At 42.9% G+C, this 19577-nt stretch overlaps 1 protein-coding gene across 2 annotated transcripts in view; it reads left to right on the forward strand.

Annotated features, from left to right (window-relative positions):
- The window catches only part of LOC110493904 (alpha-1-syntrophin), a 78753-nt gene that overhangs the window by 30467 nt on the left and 28709 nt on the right, over nucleotides 1-19577 (forward strand). For both annotated transcript variants that reach the window (XM_021568493.2, XM_021568494.2), the window contains exons 3-4: nucleotides 17544-17733; nucleotides 18685-18874. In XM_021568493.2, the coding sequence (XP_021424168.2) occupies nucleotides 17544-17733; nucleotides 18685-18874 (380 nt within the window). The remainder of the gene's footprint in view (nucleotides 1-17543; nucleotides 17734-18684; nucleotides 18875-19577) is intronic.

Raw genomic sequence — 19577 nt, forward strand, 5'->3', positions numbered from 1 at the left:
GAAACAGTTCTGTCTGGTGCAGAAAGACACAAAACAGAAAACAACTACCCAGAAGACACATGTGGGAAAGGCTACCTAAGTATGGTTCTCAATCAGAGACAACAATAGACCCGGCCAAACACACAGAACTAGAAAACATAGAACACAAAACATAGAATGCCCACCCCAACTCACGCCCTGACCAAACTAAAATAGAGACATAAAAAGGATCTCTAAGGTCAGGGCGTGACATTTTTTAATGCCGCGTTCCAAACAATAGGGAACTCAGAGCTGGGAAATCTCAGACTTCCGACTTCAGTGCGTTCATGTCAAGACTACTGGGAAATCAGGGCAAAAACATTTTGAACGGTCATCCAACTCGGAATTCCAAGTGGGGAACTCTGGCCTATATAGAGCTCCGACTTTCCGACCCGAAGATCACTGACGTCATGATTCGACCTAGTTTTTTTCATAGTTCCAGTTGTCTTAAAACCACCATAATACCCCACAAATGATCAACATTACAGGTCACTTTGACACTGACAAACTGAGAATCTGAGATGAATAAAAACAACATTATCTTGAATCCATCAGTAGCCTAGGCCTAGGTGTGTGGAGACGAATATAGGTACGATATGAGAAGGACATTTTAGTCCTAAAATTGCTTTCCAGTTTCACTGACTCACCCAATGATGTGCAGCTCACTAGCTGTTGATGGCCGATGCGCTCAGGCCAAAAAACAATATTTGGAAGTTGATCAAATATTTTGGTAGCCTACAGCTGACAGGTTAGAGTCTTCTCTTTTCAGCGGGAGCCATTTGCGTTCCAACCTGGGGTTTCCCGCAATTGTAGACCTGTCTGCATGCTGTTTGTTCTCTGACAGATTTGCTGCGCGTTCCCGACTGTAGGCTATGCATTGGTATTGGGCTACACTCCACAGCTAGGCTATTTTAAAATAAGCTATTTATCCTCTGTGGCAAAATGTTGAGCTTTCTCAAGGTTTAGTAGGCTATTCTGAATTATTTAATTTATTTCTGAACAATTTCTTTCTTTATAGGATCATAGCCACGTGACGTGTTCTCCAGGAGCTGCAGCACGCCTGATACATTTTATACATTTGCCAAAGTTATAGACTTACTGTAAGTCTATAACTTTGCCAAGTGTATAAAAAATGTATCAGATTAAGCACTGGTTTCAACCTAAAAGTAACATCAAATAAAGTTAGCAGGTCTGAGGAAATGCCTTTGTCATACCATCTGGATAAGGGGATTTCTGTGCTGCACCAGAAATACTCTTAAAGGGTTGATGGGAAACTCCATTTGATTCGATTTATTATATTCCTCTTTCATAGACTGTAAACTCTCCTTCCAGACTCATATTAAACATCTCCAATCCAAAATCAAATCTAGAATCGACTTTCTAATTGGCAACAAAGCCTCCTTCACTCACGCCACCAAACTTACCCTAGTAAAACTGACTATCCTACCGATCCTCGACTTCGGCGATGTCATCTACAAAATAGCTTCCGATACTCTACTTGGCAAACTGGATGCAGTCTATCATAGTGTCAGAGTGCCAGTGTTTTGTTACCAAAGCCCCTTATACCACCCAGCACTGCGACCTGTATGCTCTAGTCGGCTGGCCCTCGCTACATATTCATCGCCAGACTCACTGGCCCCAGGTCATCTATAAGTCTATGCTAGGTAAAGCTCCACCTTATCTCAGCTCACTGGTCACGATAACAACACCGCCCGTAGCATTTGCTCCAGCAGGTATATCTCACTGGTCATCCCCAAAGCCAACACCTCCTTTGGCCGCCTTTCCTTCCAGTTCTCTGACAGTGTCATAAAGTGTATTTTCTACAAGTTTTTAAAAATATGACTGTAAAGGATTCATTACAACAACAGAGGACTTTCAAATGAAAGGAAACTTCTTGGCAGGGAAAAACATAAATCTGGGTTTCGACACTCTTATGTAGGTGTCATAACCAGCTAAAAAAAATAACACAATATGTCACGACAGGTGTAAATATATGGGTCATGACAGTGTCACAACATATTATGTCATGGTTATGACCATGTTATGATGCTGGGTGGGTGGGTGGGTTATTTAGCTGAGCCTGCTCGCTAGCTAAATGTCATTAGCTAGCTATCAATAGATTACATAGCTACCTCAATTGTTATGTCAAATCAAACTCAACAGTTAACTTCTACAAACTAATTTAAATTACAATAGATAAAGGTTAACTTACACATCACCCACGACAGAGAGCGCTTGATTGTCAAGTGCAATGAATTCCATTATTATGGCGTTAATAGATTTCACCTTTGAGTTGTCTAGCTGAAATGTTCTAATTCTTTCAAATGACTGCTCGACTGCTTGATTCACACAGCAGACATTGTGGACTAGGTTAGGAATGCTGCGTTGCACGTGTAGCGCAACATTTTACGTGGCGTCATTACGTTATATAGGTATGCACGTCGGCTTTGACATTGGTTTTGCACATCGGCATTGGGCCGATACCGATGTTTGCTGTAATGTAACAAAATGTGGAAAAGGTTTGGTGCAGGGTAGAGTACCGGGTGGGAGCCGGCTAGTAACTAAGTTCAGGTTAGAGTACTAGACGGAGGCTGGCTAGTGGTGAGAGTACTGGGTGGGAGCCGGCTAGTAACTAAGTTCAGGGCAGGGTACTGGGCGGAGGCTGGCTAGTGATGACTATTTAATAGTCTGATGACCTGGAGATATATTTTGTTCTGTCTCTTTTCTCAGTCTCTAAGCTGTGCCAAGAGCACACTTTTTTTTTGACAAGTTATGTTTTCAAAACTGTTATGTTCACATGAATTCTAATTATTTCCAGGTATACACAACATCCTGAAATATATGTACATCTTTGTTAGAAATAATACTATATTTTCCTTGACAGGGTGATGCTGAACATAAAAAATGGCTAAATTTACCCCGCTCTCCCTGCCGAGGGCGCTGTGGGACTCATTTCCAGCGTGTGTTGTTGTTCATGTCTGGCTGGAGGCGCGCTGTCTGACTCTCGCCCATTCTCACTCTTTCTCCTCCTCACGTGAGAGATCGATATCGCCTCCAGCTCATAGCTTCAGCCAATCGGACAATAGCCATGTGTCTCACCCCTGTGCACGCTCTAGCCATGCAGTCTCTCCAGGTTCTGATTGGCTAGCCAGCCTGACCCACACTCTCCACAGGAGTGAATATTGCCGTACCTGGTTATTCCTGCTCGCTAGCTAAATTTCATGAGCTAGCTATCAATCGATTTGAAATAATGGTTGAGGTAGCTATGTAATCTAACTCAACAGTTAAATTCTACAAACTAATTTAAATTACAAAAGATAAAGGTTAACTTACACATTTTTCTCTGTCCAGTGGCACCACAAGTGGGCATTTGATTTGCAAACTCATTGCGTGCCTGTACTGCGCTACAGAAACACTGCTAACCAAACAACAGTGCCCTGAATTAATGGGCAACTACACTCAATAATCAAAGTTTCTTAGATTTTTCCAAGACCTCAAAAGTCGTCCCCTGATGTGACTAAAGCATTGTTGTGAACTCAGAAAATCTAATTTTGTTGTTCTTCTATAAAGTAGTGTGAAAAAACTGGGAAAATCCAAAACCTGGAGAAACAAAACAGAAAAAACAGAATTTTAAAAAAATTCAAAGAAATTGGGCATGACTTTTGGCTGTGCATGACTGCATTTTTAATGTGTTTGTCATCCTGCAGCACAGCATTTTGGGGACAGTTGAGGACAGGTTCAATATTGGTTATGCACCCAAGACGAAAAGAGGTTGGGCCATCCTAGAAATGTTTTAGAGTAACATAATATATACAATTTAGTAGGTGCTTTTGTCCAAAGCGACTTATAATCATGCGTGCATACATTTTTACATATGGGTGGTCCCGGGAATAGAACCCACTATCATGGCGTTGCAATGCTCTACCAAGATGCATGTCAAGGTTATAAATGCTTTGTGAAGCCTCAATTTAATATGATTTATAAGGCTTTTATTAACCTCTCTGGGATATGTGGGACGCTAGCCAAAAGCCAAGGAAAATGCAGAGCGCCAAATTCAAATGAATTACTATAAAAATCTAACTTTCATTAAATCACACATGCAAGATAGCAAATTAAAGCTACACTTGTTGTGAATCCAGCCAACATGTCAGATTTCAAAGGCTTTTCGGCGAAAGCAAACGATGCTATTATCTGAGGATAGCACCTCCGTAAACAAAGAGAGAAACCATATTTCAACCCTGCAGGCGCGACACAAAACACAGAAATAAAAATATAATTCATGCCTTTGACGAGATTCTTGTTTTGGCACTCCAATATGTCCCATAAAAATCACAAATGGTCCTTTTGTTCGATTAATTCATCGATATATATCCAAAATGTCCATTTACTTGGCGCGTTTGATCCAGAAAAACACCGGGTCCAACTTGCGCAATGTAACTATAAAATATCTCAAAAGTTACCTGTAAACTTTGCCAAAACATTTCAAACTACTTTTGTAATACAACTTTAGGTATTTTTTAACATAAATAATCGATAAAATTGAAGACGGGATGATCTGTGTTCAATACAGGAGGAAAACTGTGGCTAGCTTTCTGGTCACGCGCCTCTATCTAACAGTTCACTTCAAGTGACCCTTGTTCAAGATGGCCGTACTTCTTCATTACACAAAGGAATAACCTCAACCAATTTCTAAAGACTGTTGACATCCAGTGGAAGCGATAGGAACTGCAAGAAGGTCCCTTAGAAATCTGGATTCCCAATGAAAACTCATTGAAAAGAGAGTGACCTCAAAAAAAAAAATCGGAATATTTCGCCTACTAAATAAGTTATGTTATACTCACAGACATCATTCAAACAGTTTTAGAAACGTCAGAGTGTTTTCTGCATATCTTACCTCCTGGGGATGAGTAGCAGGCAGTTGAATTTGGGCATGCATTTCATCCGGACATGAAAATACTGCCCCCTGTCATCAAGAAGCTAAGCATTATTATGCCGCACGTTATAAAATATAGGTTTATGTCATAGTTGACATAGTGGGTTATGTCACATTTAACATTGGTGGTTACATGTCACACAGATATGCCACATTTATGAACCTTTTATAGAGCATGACATATGGTTATAGTAACACGTTTATGTAGTGTTTATGAAGGCTTTATGAAGCCTTTATAAGCTGCATGTCATTTAAAGTGGGACCAACCCTGTCCCCCAATGCTGACTGACTATGGCGGTGTACAAGCATTGTGATGTGGACCCAAAAGTGTGCGTGACATGGTTTACCACCATAGCACATCTCCCCCGATAATAACACCAAAGGGGGATTTGTTAAATATGTTTCCATTTACCCCATCTTTTTGAGATTTTTGACAATTTAAGTGGCGATTGCTGTGATCTCTTTTTTTGGCCCGTCTGGCGATTTAGTGAACGCTTTAGGAAAACTCCCCGAGTTAAGTGAATAGAGTCTAACTGAATTGGGTAGGAAATGTATAGTCGGGATTTGTGAGTTCAATGTAAAGACTCCCAAAGAAAAGCTTAGCGGGAGATTCTGCAATTGGAGCAAAGAAACCCCACACACGCACACACAGAACTACTTTCGAGGCCTGCCAGATAAGCTAAAGTAATAACAGTGCTGTTTCAGCTAAATTTAGCCCTACATTGAATGTGGCCGCCACTGGTATTCATGGAAACATTTGGATTCTGTTAAACATCATTTGCCTCTGGTTGAATCGAGCTTAGTCGTATTTTCCACCCCAGCATTCTCTTATTATCTACAGGGCCAAGCTATTCAGCGGTGGCCTCCTCCCTTCCCTTTCCATTGGCTCCGATTAGTGATGTAGGGAAATAGAAAATACCTATTACTATTCATCTGGAAAATACCAATGAATCTCGCCCGCTCCTAGTCTTTGGATAATGGGAATTTATCCAAACATATGTAAACCTTCCTACATTTAATTTATCATCCAAGCCCATTCACTCAGTACCTACAATGCACCATCTACCAACACCAAGGGCTGTAGAGTATATAAGCTACCTGAAGAAACTTCTGAAAATAAAAAGACATCTGTCTCATGCAGGGGAGTGAAAGAGAGTGACCCGGCTCTACATATTTTAATGGTTTGTGACTCACTGACACCGCCCCCGGTTAGAGGGGAATTAAAGCAACCCAAGAGTTAACACACACTGTAACTTTAATCACACACAGATGAACATGAACATGGGTATGTACATTGGTATGTACATGGGTATGGTTTCTGTGTTCACACATTCCATGCACATACGTACAGTATGTACACCCATACTCATAGACTGGAGTAACACTGTTCATATACGGCAATATTTACTCCCGTGGAGAGTGTGGGTCAGGCTGGCTAGCCAATCAGAACCTGGAGAGACTGCATGGCTAGAGCGTGCACAGGGGTGAGACACATGGCTATTGTCCGATTGGCTGAAGCTATTAACTGGAGGCGATATCGATCTCTCACGTGAGGAGGAGAAAGAGTGAGAATGGGTGAGAGTCAGACAGCGCGGCTCCAGCCAGACATGAACAACAACACACGCTGGAAATGAGTCCCACAGCGCCCTCGGCAGGAGGATTCTGTAACAGGGAGAGTGAGGTAAATTTAGAATTTTTTTACATTCAGCATCTCTCTGTCAAGGGAAATATAGTATTATTTCTAACAAAGATGTACATATATTTCAGGATGTTGTGTATCCCTGGAAATAATCAGAATTCATGTGAACATAACAGTTTTGAAATCATAGCTTGTCCAAAAAGAAGTGTGCTCTTGGCACAACTTAGAGACTGAGAAAAGAGACAGAACCAAATATATCTCCAGGTCATCAGACTATTAAATAGTCACCACTAGCCAGCCTCCGCCCAGTACCCTGCACTGAACTTAGTTACTAGCCGGCTCCCACCCAGTACTCTCACCACTAGCCAGCCTCCGTCTAGTACTCTAACCTGAACTTAGTTACTAGCCGGCTCCCACCCGGTACTCTACCCTGCACCAAACCTTTTCCACATTTTGTTACGTTACAGCAAACAGTGGTATCGTCCCAATGTCTAGTTTAATGCCGATGTGCAAATCCGATGTCAAAGCCGACGTGCATACCTATATAACGTAAGTACATGACGTAATGACGCCACGTAAAATGTTGCGCTACACGTGCAACGCAGCATTCCTAACCTAGTCCACAATGTCTGCTGTGTGAATCAAGCAGTCGAGCAGTCATTTGAAAGAATTAGAACATTTCAGCGAGACAACTCAAAGGTTAAATCCATTAACACCCAAATAATGGAATTCATTGCACTTGACAATCAACCGTTCTCTGTCGTGGGTGATGTTGGCTTTTGCCGACTGGACGAGCACCGGTACACATGTTGCCCTACCGGAGTTACACAGTAATAGTGTCACTGCTATTAGCTTCACGACATTCTATGGAACGCCGCTTGGGTCTTTGTGTGTCAAAAAATATAAACTGTTAACAAATAACTGTCAAACGTCAAATAACACAGTTAGATTATAGAATGTTGTGTGTTCTGAATTTGCATGTGCAAGCCAAGTGCCACCACTACTATCAGTAGCACTGTCAAAGCTGTACCAATAAGTCTTCAAACAAGCAAACACTGGCCACGAACAATGTGTTTACAATACCGCATTGGTAATAAAGCATTACTTGTTTGACTGCAACTTCTGGGGTAGCTAGCTTTAGTTTGGTACCTAGCTAGCACCAATACAACCAGCCTGACAACAATGACCAGTAGAAACTGGTCCTTATTCTTAGCAATGATTTAGGAATCCTTGTGAGGAAGTATTAGCTAGGTTGCTACTTGTTGTTCATGTATTGAAATTGAACTTCAGTTCATGAAAATACATAGCTAGCCCGTTTCTTAACCCTGTTGCCCAACGCTAACGTTATAAGCAGCCAGCTAGCTTCATCTGGCTAGTGAGGCTCGACCGGACCGGGTTATGTGTTGTGAAGCTAGCCACAATAAGGAGTAATCACAATAGTAGAATTTGCGGTTTGCCTTCAAAATAAAGTACCTCTTTGAAAGTGATGCAGAATGTTACAATTGGTGGAATCATGCCATATTTAGACTAGATAATGTTAAACAAGGTTGAAATGTGAAGCAATGAAATGGGGTATCAGTCTACTCGGTGACACCCACAGAACACAACTGTGAAGAGTTTACGCAAATATTAGCGTTGTAGCTCTTATCGCGGGGCTTTGACTATGCGAAATCCCCTCCGCAGTCAACCTATTGTGCGTATTTACATTCAAATTGTACTGTACAGCTTTACCTAAGGATTGGGGATCAATGAAATGGGGTGTCAGTCTACTCAATACACAATATATTATTTTCCCAACATCCTCCTCAGAGTTATCAGACTCCAAAACATCCAGGCAGTGTAAGGACCGATGCCAGAGATGAGAAGCATGTACGGGGAGTCAACATTTAAGAAGGAACAGACATGAAACAAGACAGGCACAACGTCAGCACACAGGCAAAACAACGACATTCGACAATCAATTTTATTTATTTCACCTTTATTTAACCTGGTAGGCAAGTTGAGACCAAGTTCTCATTTACAATTGCAACCTGGCCAAGATAAAGCAAAGCAGTTCGACACATACAAACATACAGTCAATAATACAGTAGAAAAATAAGTCTATATACAATGTGAGCAAGTGAGGTGAGATACGGGAGGTAAATGCAAAAAAAGGCCATGGTGGCAAAGTAAATACAATATAGCAAGTAAAACACTGGAATGGTTGATTTGCAGTGGAAGAATGTGCAAAGTAGAGATAGAAATAATGGGGTGCAAAGGAGCAAAATAAATAATTACAGTATGGAAGAGGTAGTTGTTTGGGCTAAATTATAGATGGGCTATGTGCAGTAATCTGTGAGCTGCTCTGACTGCTGGTGCTTAAAGCTAGTGAGGGAGATAAGTGTTTCCAGTTTCATTGATTTTTGTAGTTTGTTCCAGTCTTTGGCAGCAGAGAACTGGAAGGAGAGGCGGCCAAAGGAAGAATTGGTTTTGGGGGTGACCAGAGAGATATACCTGCTGGAGCGCATGCTACAGGTGGGTGCTGCTATGGTGACCAGCGAGCTGAGATAAGGAGGGACTTTACCTAGCAGGGTCTTGTAGATGACCTGGAGCCAGTGGGTTTGGTGACGAGTATGAAGCGAGGGCCAGCCAACGAGAGCGTACAGGTTGCAGTGGTGGGTAGTATATGGGGCTTTGGTGACAAAACGGATGGCAGTTGATAGACTGCATCCAATTTATTGAGTAGGGTATTGGAGGCTATTTTGTAAATGACATCGCCGAAGTCGAAGATTGGTAGGATGGTCAATTTTACAAGGGTATGTTTGGCAGCATGAGTGAAGGATGCTTTTTTTGCGAAATAGGAAGCCAATTCTAGATTTAACTTTCGATTGGAGGAGATGTTTGATGTGAGTCTGGAAGGTCTAACCAGACACCAAGGTATTTGTAGTTGTCCACATATTCTAAGTCAGAGCCGTCCAGAGTAGTGATGTTGGACAGGCAGACATGTGCAGGCAGCAATCGGTTGAAGAGCATGCATTTAGTTTTACTTGTATTTAAGAGCAATTGGAGGCCACAGAAGGGGAGTTGTGTGGCATTGAAGCTCGCCTGGAGGGTTGTTAACACAGTGTCCAAAGAAGGGCCAGAAGTATACAGAATGGTGTCGTCTGCGTAGAGGTGGATCAGAGAATCACCAGCAGCAAGAGCGACGTCATTGATGTATACAGAGAAGCGAGTCGGTCCAAAAATTGAACCCTGTGGCACCCCCATAGAGACTGCCAGAGGCCCGGACAACAGACCCTCCGATTTGACACACTGAACTCTATCAGAGAAGTAGTTGGTGAACCAGGCGAGGCAATCATTTGAGAAACCAAGGCTGTCGAGTCTGCCGATGAGGGTGTGGTGATTGACAGAGTCGAAAGCCTCGGCCAGGTCAATGAATAGGGCTGCACAGTATTGTTTCTTATTGATGGCGGTTAAGATATCGTTTAGGACCTTGTGCGTGGCTGAGGTGCACCCATGACCAGATCTGAAACCAGATTGCATAGCGGAGAAGGTATGGTGGGATTCAAAATGGTCGGTAATCTGTTTGTTGACTTGGCTTTCGAAGACCTTAGAAAGGAAGGGTAGGATAGATATACGTCTGTAGCAGTTTGGGTCAAGAGTGTCCCCCCCTTTGAAGAGGGCGATGCAGCTGCTTTCCAATCTTTGGGAATCTCAGATGACACGAAAGAGAGGCTGAACAGGCTAGTAATAGGGGTGGCAACAATTTTGGCAGATAATTTTAGAAAGAAAGGGTCCAGATTGTCTAGCCCGGCTGATTTGTAGGGGTCCAGATTTTGCAGCTCTTTCAGAACATCAGCTGACTGGATTTGGGAGAAGGAGAAATGGAGAAGGCTTGGGCGAGTTGCTGTGGGTGGTGCAGTGCTGTTGACCGGGGTAGTGGTAGCCAGGTGGAAATCATGGCCAGCCGTAGAAAAATGCTTATTGAAATCCTCAATTATAGTGGATTTATCAGTGGTGACAGTGTTTCCTGTCTTCAGTGCAGTGGGCAGCTGGGAGGAGGTGTTCTTATTCTCCATGGACTTTACAGTCTCCCAGAACTTTTTTGATTTTTTTTTTGCAGGAAGCAATATCCTGCTTGAAAATGCTAGCCTTGGCTTTTCTAAATGCCTGTGTATATTGGTTTCTAGCTTCCCTGGAAAGTTGCATATCACGCCATAGGATGTTTTTGTGTTGGTTAAGGGCAGTCAGGTCTGGAGAGAACCAAGGGCTATATCTGTTCCTGGTTCTAAATTTATTTAATGGGGCATTCTTATTTAAGATGGCGAGGAAGGCATTTAAAAAAAAATAACCAGGCATCCTCTACTGACGGGATGAAATCAAAATCCTTCCAGGATACCCCGGCCAGATCGATTAGAAAGGCCTGCTCGCTGAAGTGTTTCAGGGAGCGTTTGACAGTGATTATTGGAGGTCGTTTGACCCATTACGGATGCAGGCAATGCGGCAGTGATCGCTGAGATCTTGGTTGAAGACAGCAGAGGTGTATTTAGAGGGCAAGTTGGTTAGGATGATATCTATGAGGGTGCCCGTGTTTACGGCTTTGGGGTGGTACCTGGTAGGATCATTGATAATTTGTGTGAGATTGAGGGCATCAAGCTTAGATTGTAGGATGGCTGGGGTGTTAAGCATGTTCCAGTTTAGGAGCACAAGCTCTGAAGATAGATGGGGGGCAATCAGTTCACATATGGTGTCCAGAGCACAGCTGGGGGCAGAAGGTGGTCTATAGCAGGTGGCAACGGTGAGAGACTTGTTTTTAGAGTGGTGGATTTTTAAAAGTAGAAGTTCAAATTGTTTGGGTACAGACCTGGATAATAGGACAGAACTCTGCAGGCTTTGCAGTAGATTGTCCATTCTATCTTGTCTGAAAATGTTGTAGTTAGGGATGAATATTTCAGAATTTTCGGTGATCTTCCTAAGCTAGGATTCAGACACAGCTAGAACATCCGGGTTGGCAGAGTGTGCTAAAGCAGTGAATAAAACAAACTTAGGGAGAAGGCTTCTAATGTTAACATGCATGAAACCAAGGCTATTACGGTTACAGAAGTCATCAAAAGAGAGCGCCTGGGGAATAGGAGTGGAGCTAGGCACTGCAGGGCCTGGATTCACCTCTACATCACCAGAGGAACAGAGGAGGAGTAGAATAAGGGTACGGTTAAAAGCTATGAGAATTGGTTGTCTAGAACATCTGGAACAGAGAGTAAAAGGAGGTTTCTGGGGGCGATAAAATAGCTTCAAGGTATAATGTACAGACAAAGATATGGTAGGATGTGAATACAGTGGAGGTAAACCTAGGTATTGAGTGATGGACAAGGCATATTGACATTAAGGAGACGCATGCTTAGTCGAGTGATCATAAGTGTCCAGTGAGTAGTGAGGTTGGTTGGGGTCACGGCGATTCAGACAGCTAGCCGGGTCATCGGTAGCAAGCTAGCATAGGATGGAGGTCTGTTTTTAGCCACCTTGTGCGTTTCCGTCGGTAGATTAGTGGGGTTCCGTGTGGTAGAGGGGATCAATCCAATTGGCAAAATAGATATAGTTATAGTGACCCAAGAAAAATTGTCCGATAGACCTATTCAGATAGCAGCCGATAAGACAACTAACGATTAGCGGGCCGCAGATGGGCGTTCAGGTAATGTCGCGACGGAGGGGCCAGTTGGATAACTCCCTCGGGCAGATAACGTATAATAGATAACGTAATGCAGCAGTGGGGAACAGCGATGGGGAACTGACAAATATAGAGGAGGGAATAAACAGGTGACTGAGTCCAATAATATGCTGATGCGCGTGACGGGGAAAGGCAGGCAAACATCGTTTGCATCCATGAGCTAGCTAGCTTTATGACCAGCATTGTAGGTGCGCGAGACAACTTTACCAGCTTCATAGCATACGTATTGATGATTCGTTGTGACATATGAAATAGGAGTGAATGTGTAATCAATGTGTAATAACAATGTACATTTATGAACGTGTTAAATTATTATGTGATGTGCAGTCATATTCAGGTCCCGATAGTGTTATTTGACACGCAAAGACCCAAACGGCGTTCCATAGTATGAGAAATTCTGGTTGAGAATGAAATGACTGAACAAATGAAGAACGAAACAGCACAGCAAGTAAGTTAAATAAATAGGTTTTGATTATGTTTTACTGGTAATGTGGACATGTGTAAATGCCAACAAAATAACTTTTTGGTGTGTGTGTGTGTGTGTGTGTGTGTGTGTGTGTGATTTACAATGACGGACTACCCCGGCCAAGGCCGGACAACGCTGGGCCAATTGTGCACCACAATATGGGACTCCCAATCATGTCCGGATGTGATACAGTCAGGATTCAAACCAGGGACTGTAGTGACGCCTCTTGCGCTATGATGCAGTGCCTTAGACCACTGCGTCCGTGTGTGTGTGTTAACTATTTGACTGTACTAGAATGCTTAAAAGGCAGGCACATTTTTATCGGTATTGTTTTCAGGCAAGGAAAATATCGGATATCGGTATCGGCCAAAAATGTAATATCGGTGCATCACTAGTTACAGCCTTATTCTAAAATGGATTAAATAGTTTTTTCCCCTAATCAATCTACACACAATACCCAATAATGACAAAGCGAAAAGAGGATTTCAAACATTTTTGCAAAGGTATTCAAAATAATAAATATCACATTTACATTAGTATTCAGACACTTTACTCAGTCCTTTGTTGAAGCACCTTTGGCAGCGATTACAGCCTCGAGTCTTCTTGGGTACAACACCACAAGCTTGGCACACCTGTATTTGGGCAACTTCTCCCATTCTTCTCTGCAGAACTCTCAGGCTCTGTCAGGTTGGAAGGGGAGCTTCACTGCACAGCTATTTTCAGGTCTCTCCAGACATGTTTCGATCGGGTTGAAGTCCAGGCTCTGGCTGGGCCACTCAAGTACATTCAGAGACTTGTCCCGAAGCAACTCCTGCATTGTCTTGGCTGTGTGCTTAGGGTCGTTGTCCTGTTGGAAGGTGAACCTTCGCTTCAGTCTGAGGTCTTGAGCACTCTGGAGCAGATTTTCATCAAGGATCTCTGTACTCTCTGTACTTTGCTCCGTTCATCTTTCCCTCGATCCTTACTAGTTTCCCAGTCCCTGCCTGCTGAAAAACATCCCCACAGCATGATGCTGTCACCACAATGCTTCACCATAGGGATGGTGCCAGGTTTCCTCCAGACATGACGCTTGTCATTCAGGCCAAAGAGTTCAATCTTGGTTTCAACAGACCAGAGAATCTTGTTTCTCATTGTCAGAGTCCTTTAGGTGCCTTTTGGCAAACTCCAAGCGGGCTGTCATGTGCCTTTTACGGAGGAGATGCTTCCATCTGGCCACTACCATAAAGGTCTGATTGGTGGAGTGTTGGTGGTTCCAAACTTCTTCCATTTAACAATGTTGGAGGCCACTGACTTCTTAGGCACCTTAAATGCTGCAGACATTTTTCCCCAGATGTGTGCCTCGACACAATCCTGTCCTGAAGCTCTTACGGACAATTGCTTCAACCTCATGGCTTGGTTTTTGCTCTAACATGCACTGTCAACTGTGTTTTCTATGGGATCGAAGGCTCACTGTAGGGAATATAGCTTCTCCCTGTCAAAACTCTACACACGGCTAAGCTACTTTACAAATGGGAAGCTAGGCTAAACTCTAGAAGGACAATTAGAAGCATGGTAGAAGCAAAGTATCCAGGAGTCAGCGAGGCTTGAAACACTGGTGGGCTGTCAGGTATGTGTGTGTTTGTGTATGTTGGTCAGAGTTTTTGGTGTGAAAGTGTTGCCCAGGTAAACATGTTGGTAGTCTGGTACAAGTGTGAGGGGTGTTAGACCAGCATGTGTTATGCCACAGAGAGAGTGAGAGAGAGGGGTGGGGACTGGGAGAGTGAGAGAGAAGGCAAGATATACAGTATTGAGTGCATCAGTGTTTCCTGTACATGGAGTAGGCAGCCAAATGTAAAAAGTAGCCAGCCAGGGAGTTTGGGGTTGGCGGATTTTTCCTATAACAATGCATTTTATAATACCATATTAGTATTATGACATTAGCTTTTATAACCTTCAATCTGCTTTATTTTATCATATTTTGGACCAGAATAAGGCTCGCTCTCAAGATTCAATATCTTCATTGAGCGTTTTAATAACTTATCTGCAGGTAATCGGCAAAAATCAGTAGTACCCCACCAGTATGCAAATTAGGGAGCCAAATGAATCCATCACTAGGCTACGCTGACAAGTGTCTTCAGTGATCACTGGCAGGTCTCAACATGGGCTTTGAATCCTATGAAAATACAAAGCTCTGACGAAGGCCGTGAGGCATTGTAGGTGCGCGAGACAACTTTACCAGCTTCATAGATAATACTATCAAGAGTCAATGTGCGGTTTCCTTTTTCCCTAATCCTAGGAAAATACAAATAAGATCTTTGGTTTACTTGTCCCGATGCGATACCATGGACATATAACTATGTTGTATGATTTATATATATTTTTAAGTACTTTTGTATTTAACCATTATTTAACTAGGCAAGTCAGTTAAGAACAAATTCTTATTTACAATGATGGCCTACCCTGGCCAAACCCTAACCCGGACGACGCTGGGCCAATTGTGCATCGCCCTATGGGACTCCCGATCACGGCCGGTTGTGACACAGCCTGGAAATAGCAAAGGGATAAAGGAGATTTACTTTATTCAGTCAGTTTGACACCTTTTACTTTATTCAGTCAGTTTGACACCTTTTACTTTATTCAGTCAGTTTGACACCTTTTACTTTATTCAGTCAGTTTGACACCTTTTACTTTATTCAGTCAGTTTGACACCTTTTACTTTATTCAGTCAGTTTGACACCTTTTACTTTATTCAGTCAGTTTGACACCTTTTACTTTATTCAGTCAGTTTGACACCTTTTACTTTATTCAGTCAGTTTGACACCTTTTACTTTATTCAGTCAGTTTGACACCTTTTACTTTATTCAGTCAGTTTGACACCTTTTACTTTATTCAGTCAGTTTGACACCTTTTACTTTATTCAGTCAGTTTGACACCTTTTACTTTATTCAGTCAGTTTGACACCTTTTACTTTATTCAGTCAGTTTGACACCTTTTACTTTATTCAGTCAGTTTGACACCTTTTACTTTATTCAGTCAGTTTGACACCTTTTACTTTATTCAGTCAGTTTGACACCTTTTACTTTATTCAGTCAGTTTGACACCTTTTATAAATTAGTCAACACTTGCTGTTCAGTTGTCAATCAAAGCACAGTAAATAGCCTATGCGCCCCACCTCCGTGACTGTATAGGCCTATGACACACTGGAAAGAAGGCGGCAGGTAGCCTAGTGGTTAGAGCTTTGGGCCAGTAACCGAAAGGTTTCTTGATCGAATCCCCGAACAGGCAAGGTAAAAATCTGTCGTTCTGCCCCTGAACAAGACAGTTAACCTACTGTTCCTAGGCAGTCATTGTAAATAAGAATTTGTTCTTAACTTAATTTTTTTTTTAAAAAAGGTCAAATGAATTAATGTGCCACAAAACAGAAATTAAGTGGATTTCAACTCATCTTTATTACTCACAGCACATTACATGGGACTTGTAAATTCACTCACAGGAGACAATGAATAAGCATCATGCTCTCCCTCCTCCGTGAAAAGAAATTTGACTGCAACCAACCACAGCTCACAAAAATAACACATGTACCGAGAGGCTGGACATGCAGCAGACTGACAAACCAGCAATCTTTCCCTTTCATTGCTCACTTTGTGACTGACAGGCGCCTGTCCTATCAATAGATCACTAGAAGATGCATATTGTTCATTTTAGCTGGAGAAGGCTAAACTGTCTTTTTTGACAAGCAAATTGAAACTTTTAAATGAAAAGAAACCTACTTAATTTATGAAGTGGAAAAAGTAGCCGGCTTACATAGTCTGTTATCGGCTATTTAGCCGACGGATGGCGCTTATGGAAAACACTGGAGCATACTGCTGACTCGTTGGTAGGTCTCGGAGAGACTAACTGACTGACCGACTTTTGGGGTCAGAGGAAGCCCCTGTTTGTCCCCTGAGAGAGGACCACTTCACACCTCCCAAGTGAAACCTGAGTCGTACCCTTCTGGTCCCTCTCTCCCGTCCTCTGGTCTATTTATACCCCAGCCTGCACTGGCTCCCCATACCACAGCCTAGTGGGCAGCAGAACCGCCACCACTCTGGAGGAGGAGGCTGTGTGTGTGTTTGTGTGTTTGAGCATGCACGTGTGTGCACGTGCATATGAGTGCGTGTGCGTGGGCTTGAATGCATGCGTGTTTGTGCGTATGTGTGGTTGCCGTGTGAGTGTGTGTGTGTGTGTGTGTCTGGTCAGTGAACAAGCAGGCTGGCTGTGGTGCGTCTGTGTGGGCATAGGCCATGTGTAAGAAGCATGTGTAAGACAGAGAGCGGGTGCTTGCACGACAGGCAAGGCGAGCGAGCAGAGGATCAGGATTTGGTCACAGCAGTGAAAGAGAATACTTGCTCATGAAATTCGCAACATTGATAGGAGCCAAGGCTACAGTTCAACTCCAACTTCATTTGGCTAATGAACCTTTTCTTGCACACTCCATCAGCTAAACACTGAGGGGCAGTTTCCCGGACACTGATAAGGCGTAGTTCTGAACTAAAAGGCATTCTCATTGGATATTTTTAGTCTAGGAGTAGGCTCAACCTGTGTCTGGGAAACCGATCCTCAATTGTTCTTTAACTGAGTTTAAGATTAGTCTTGGACTAAAAATCAATTTAAATTAAAATCCTCCATTGAGTAGGCTTTTTCAGTCCAAGACTAGGCTTAATCTGTGTCTGAGAAACCCCAAAACCCAAATAATTTTTCTTACGGCATGCAATTCATCTTATATGACACCTTCCTTAATACAAATTCTCTTTTTTCCTCTCAGTGAAATACATCAAGGAGATGTCGGCCTTTTTTAAGAACACCTCCCCCGGTGCACCCTTACCCTGGGACTCCCCCCCTGCCACATCACAGAAAGGCGCACACGCCCCTGCCGAGCTGAAGGAGGCCAGGACCATATCGCTGAAAATGTGCCAGGTGACTAGGAAACAGTGCCCCCCGGACACAGAGAACAGGTACTGCGGGTGAAAACCAGTCCCTGAAAACCGGAACATTCGGTTGTTGGGGACTTGGCACAGGCTAATGGGGAACTGAGTTCCACGATGAGAGAGAGTTAGAGAGAGAAACTGGGTACAATGGCTTGTATCTTGAATTCAGTAAGATGTTCATCAAGTCAAAAGACCCACAAGGCACTCCTTTTGGAATAGAAATGAAGGTCCGTTGAAGGTAACGAGCACCCTACTTCTTAATATTCACCTGAAGCAAAGTAGCGCTGCTCTGTTTTATCTCCTTTTTCACAGCGAGTTCTGAGCTCCGTCTGCTTTCCCCTTTGGTTTGACTTTTGGTAGCCTATGACGTGATGAAAATGATTGAAACTTTGTTTCACTAAGCTTAGTTCAAGGTATGTAGTGGAGCACTAGTGTGTGTGTGTGTCCTACTTCATCTCTCTTTATATCTCACCTTTGGTATGAAAAATTCTGTCAAAAAGAAGCACACTGGTTTTGGACACTCTGGTGTTCTCCACAATGTGCTTTATCGGGGCTCAAAACCAACGTTTCGGTCAATGTTAACACATTGTGGAGCAGACCAGGGGACGAGTGTTTATATTTCCATGTATGGAAGACTTTGAATGACAAATACCCGACAAACTGTGTTTAGGTTAGAATCACCTCATGTCAAGTTACCATGACTACTTTGTCCAGAGGTAAAGTGGATGAGAATATTTTCCTTTGACCCTCCTCAACTTCAAGGGTCATCAAAATGTGGATTTTAGTACCTTCTACAAGGGACCTGACCACAGCGAATACTGTTTTCTTCTGTTCGTCTCCCCCCTTTCTCTTTTCACCTCTTTTATTTCGCCCTGTCTCTCGCTCTCCCCTCTCTCCTCCCCCATTTCTCTCTTTCTTTCTGTCCCCCTCTCTTTCTTCCCCCTATCTTTCTCTCTCTGTCCCCTCCCCTTCACACAGGTACTTTGAGGTGATCTCGTCCAGCAGAAAGAGCTCAGTGTTCCTGAGGGCCAAGGACCCCGTCATGGCCCAGTCCTGGTACAACGCCATCCAGGTCGGGGTCTTGGGCCTGGTTCCCCGCATCAGGGATGAGTTGAGGGCCATGCAGGCGGACCTGGAGGTCAAACACATGGGCTGGATCACTGAACAGGTACAAAGGGTCAAAGGTCAAATATTTGTTTGTGTTTGGTTTTATGCATTTTAATGGCAGGCAGGCCTGGGTTCAAATAATATTTCAAATCTTTCAAATACTTTGAACACTTGTACACACTCTGTTCAGAGGTGCTAAATACTCTCCGCCGGGAAAAACTATTGTTGTGTCTGAGCCCTTGGCGTGCCAGGAGTGCCAGGTGGGCGGGCTTTGCACTTTTGAGACTTTTCTAGGAATGCATTTTAGGATATACAGTGCATTTGGAAAGTATTCAGACCCATTGACTCTTTCCACATTTTGTTTCGTTACAGCCTTAATTTAAGATGGATTCAATTCATTTTTATCCTCATTAATCTACACACAATACATACATTTTTTTTTGCAAAGTTATAAATAAACAAAATACAGGAATACATTATTTACATAAGTATTCAGACCCTTTGCTATGAGACTCGAAGATTCGAAATTGATCATCCTTGAGATGTTTCTACAACTTGATTGGTAAATTCAATTAATTGGACATGATTTGGAAAAGCACACACCTGTCTATATAAGGTCCCACAGTTGACAGTGCATGTCAGAGCAAAAACCAAGCTATGAGGTCAAAGGAATTGTCTGTAGAGCCCCTGAGACAGGATTGTGTCGAGGCACAGATCTGGGGAAGTGTACCAAAACATTTCTGCAGTATTGAAAGTTCCCAAGA

The sequence above is a fragment of the Oncorhynchus mykiss genome, chromosome 17 (assembly GCF_013265735.2).
Source record: "Oncorhynchus mykiss isolate Arlee chromosome 17, USDA_OmykA_1.1, whole genome shotgun sequence".
NCBI classification, from domain to species: domain Eukaryota; kingdom Metazoa; phylum Chordata; class Actinopteri; order Salmoniformes; family Salmonidae; genus Oncorhynchus; species Oncorhynchus mykiss.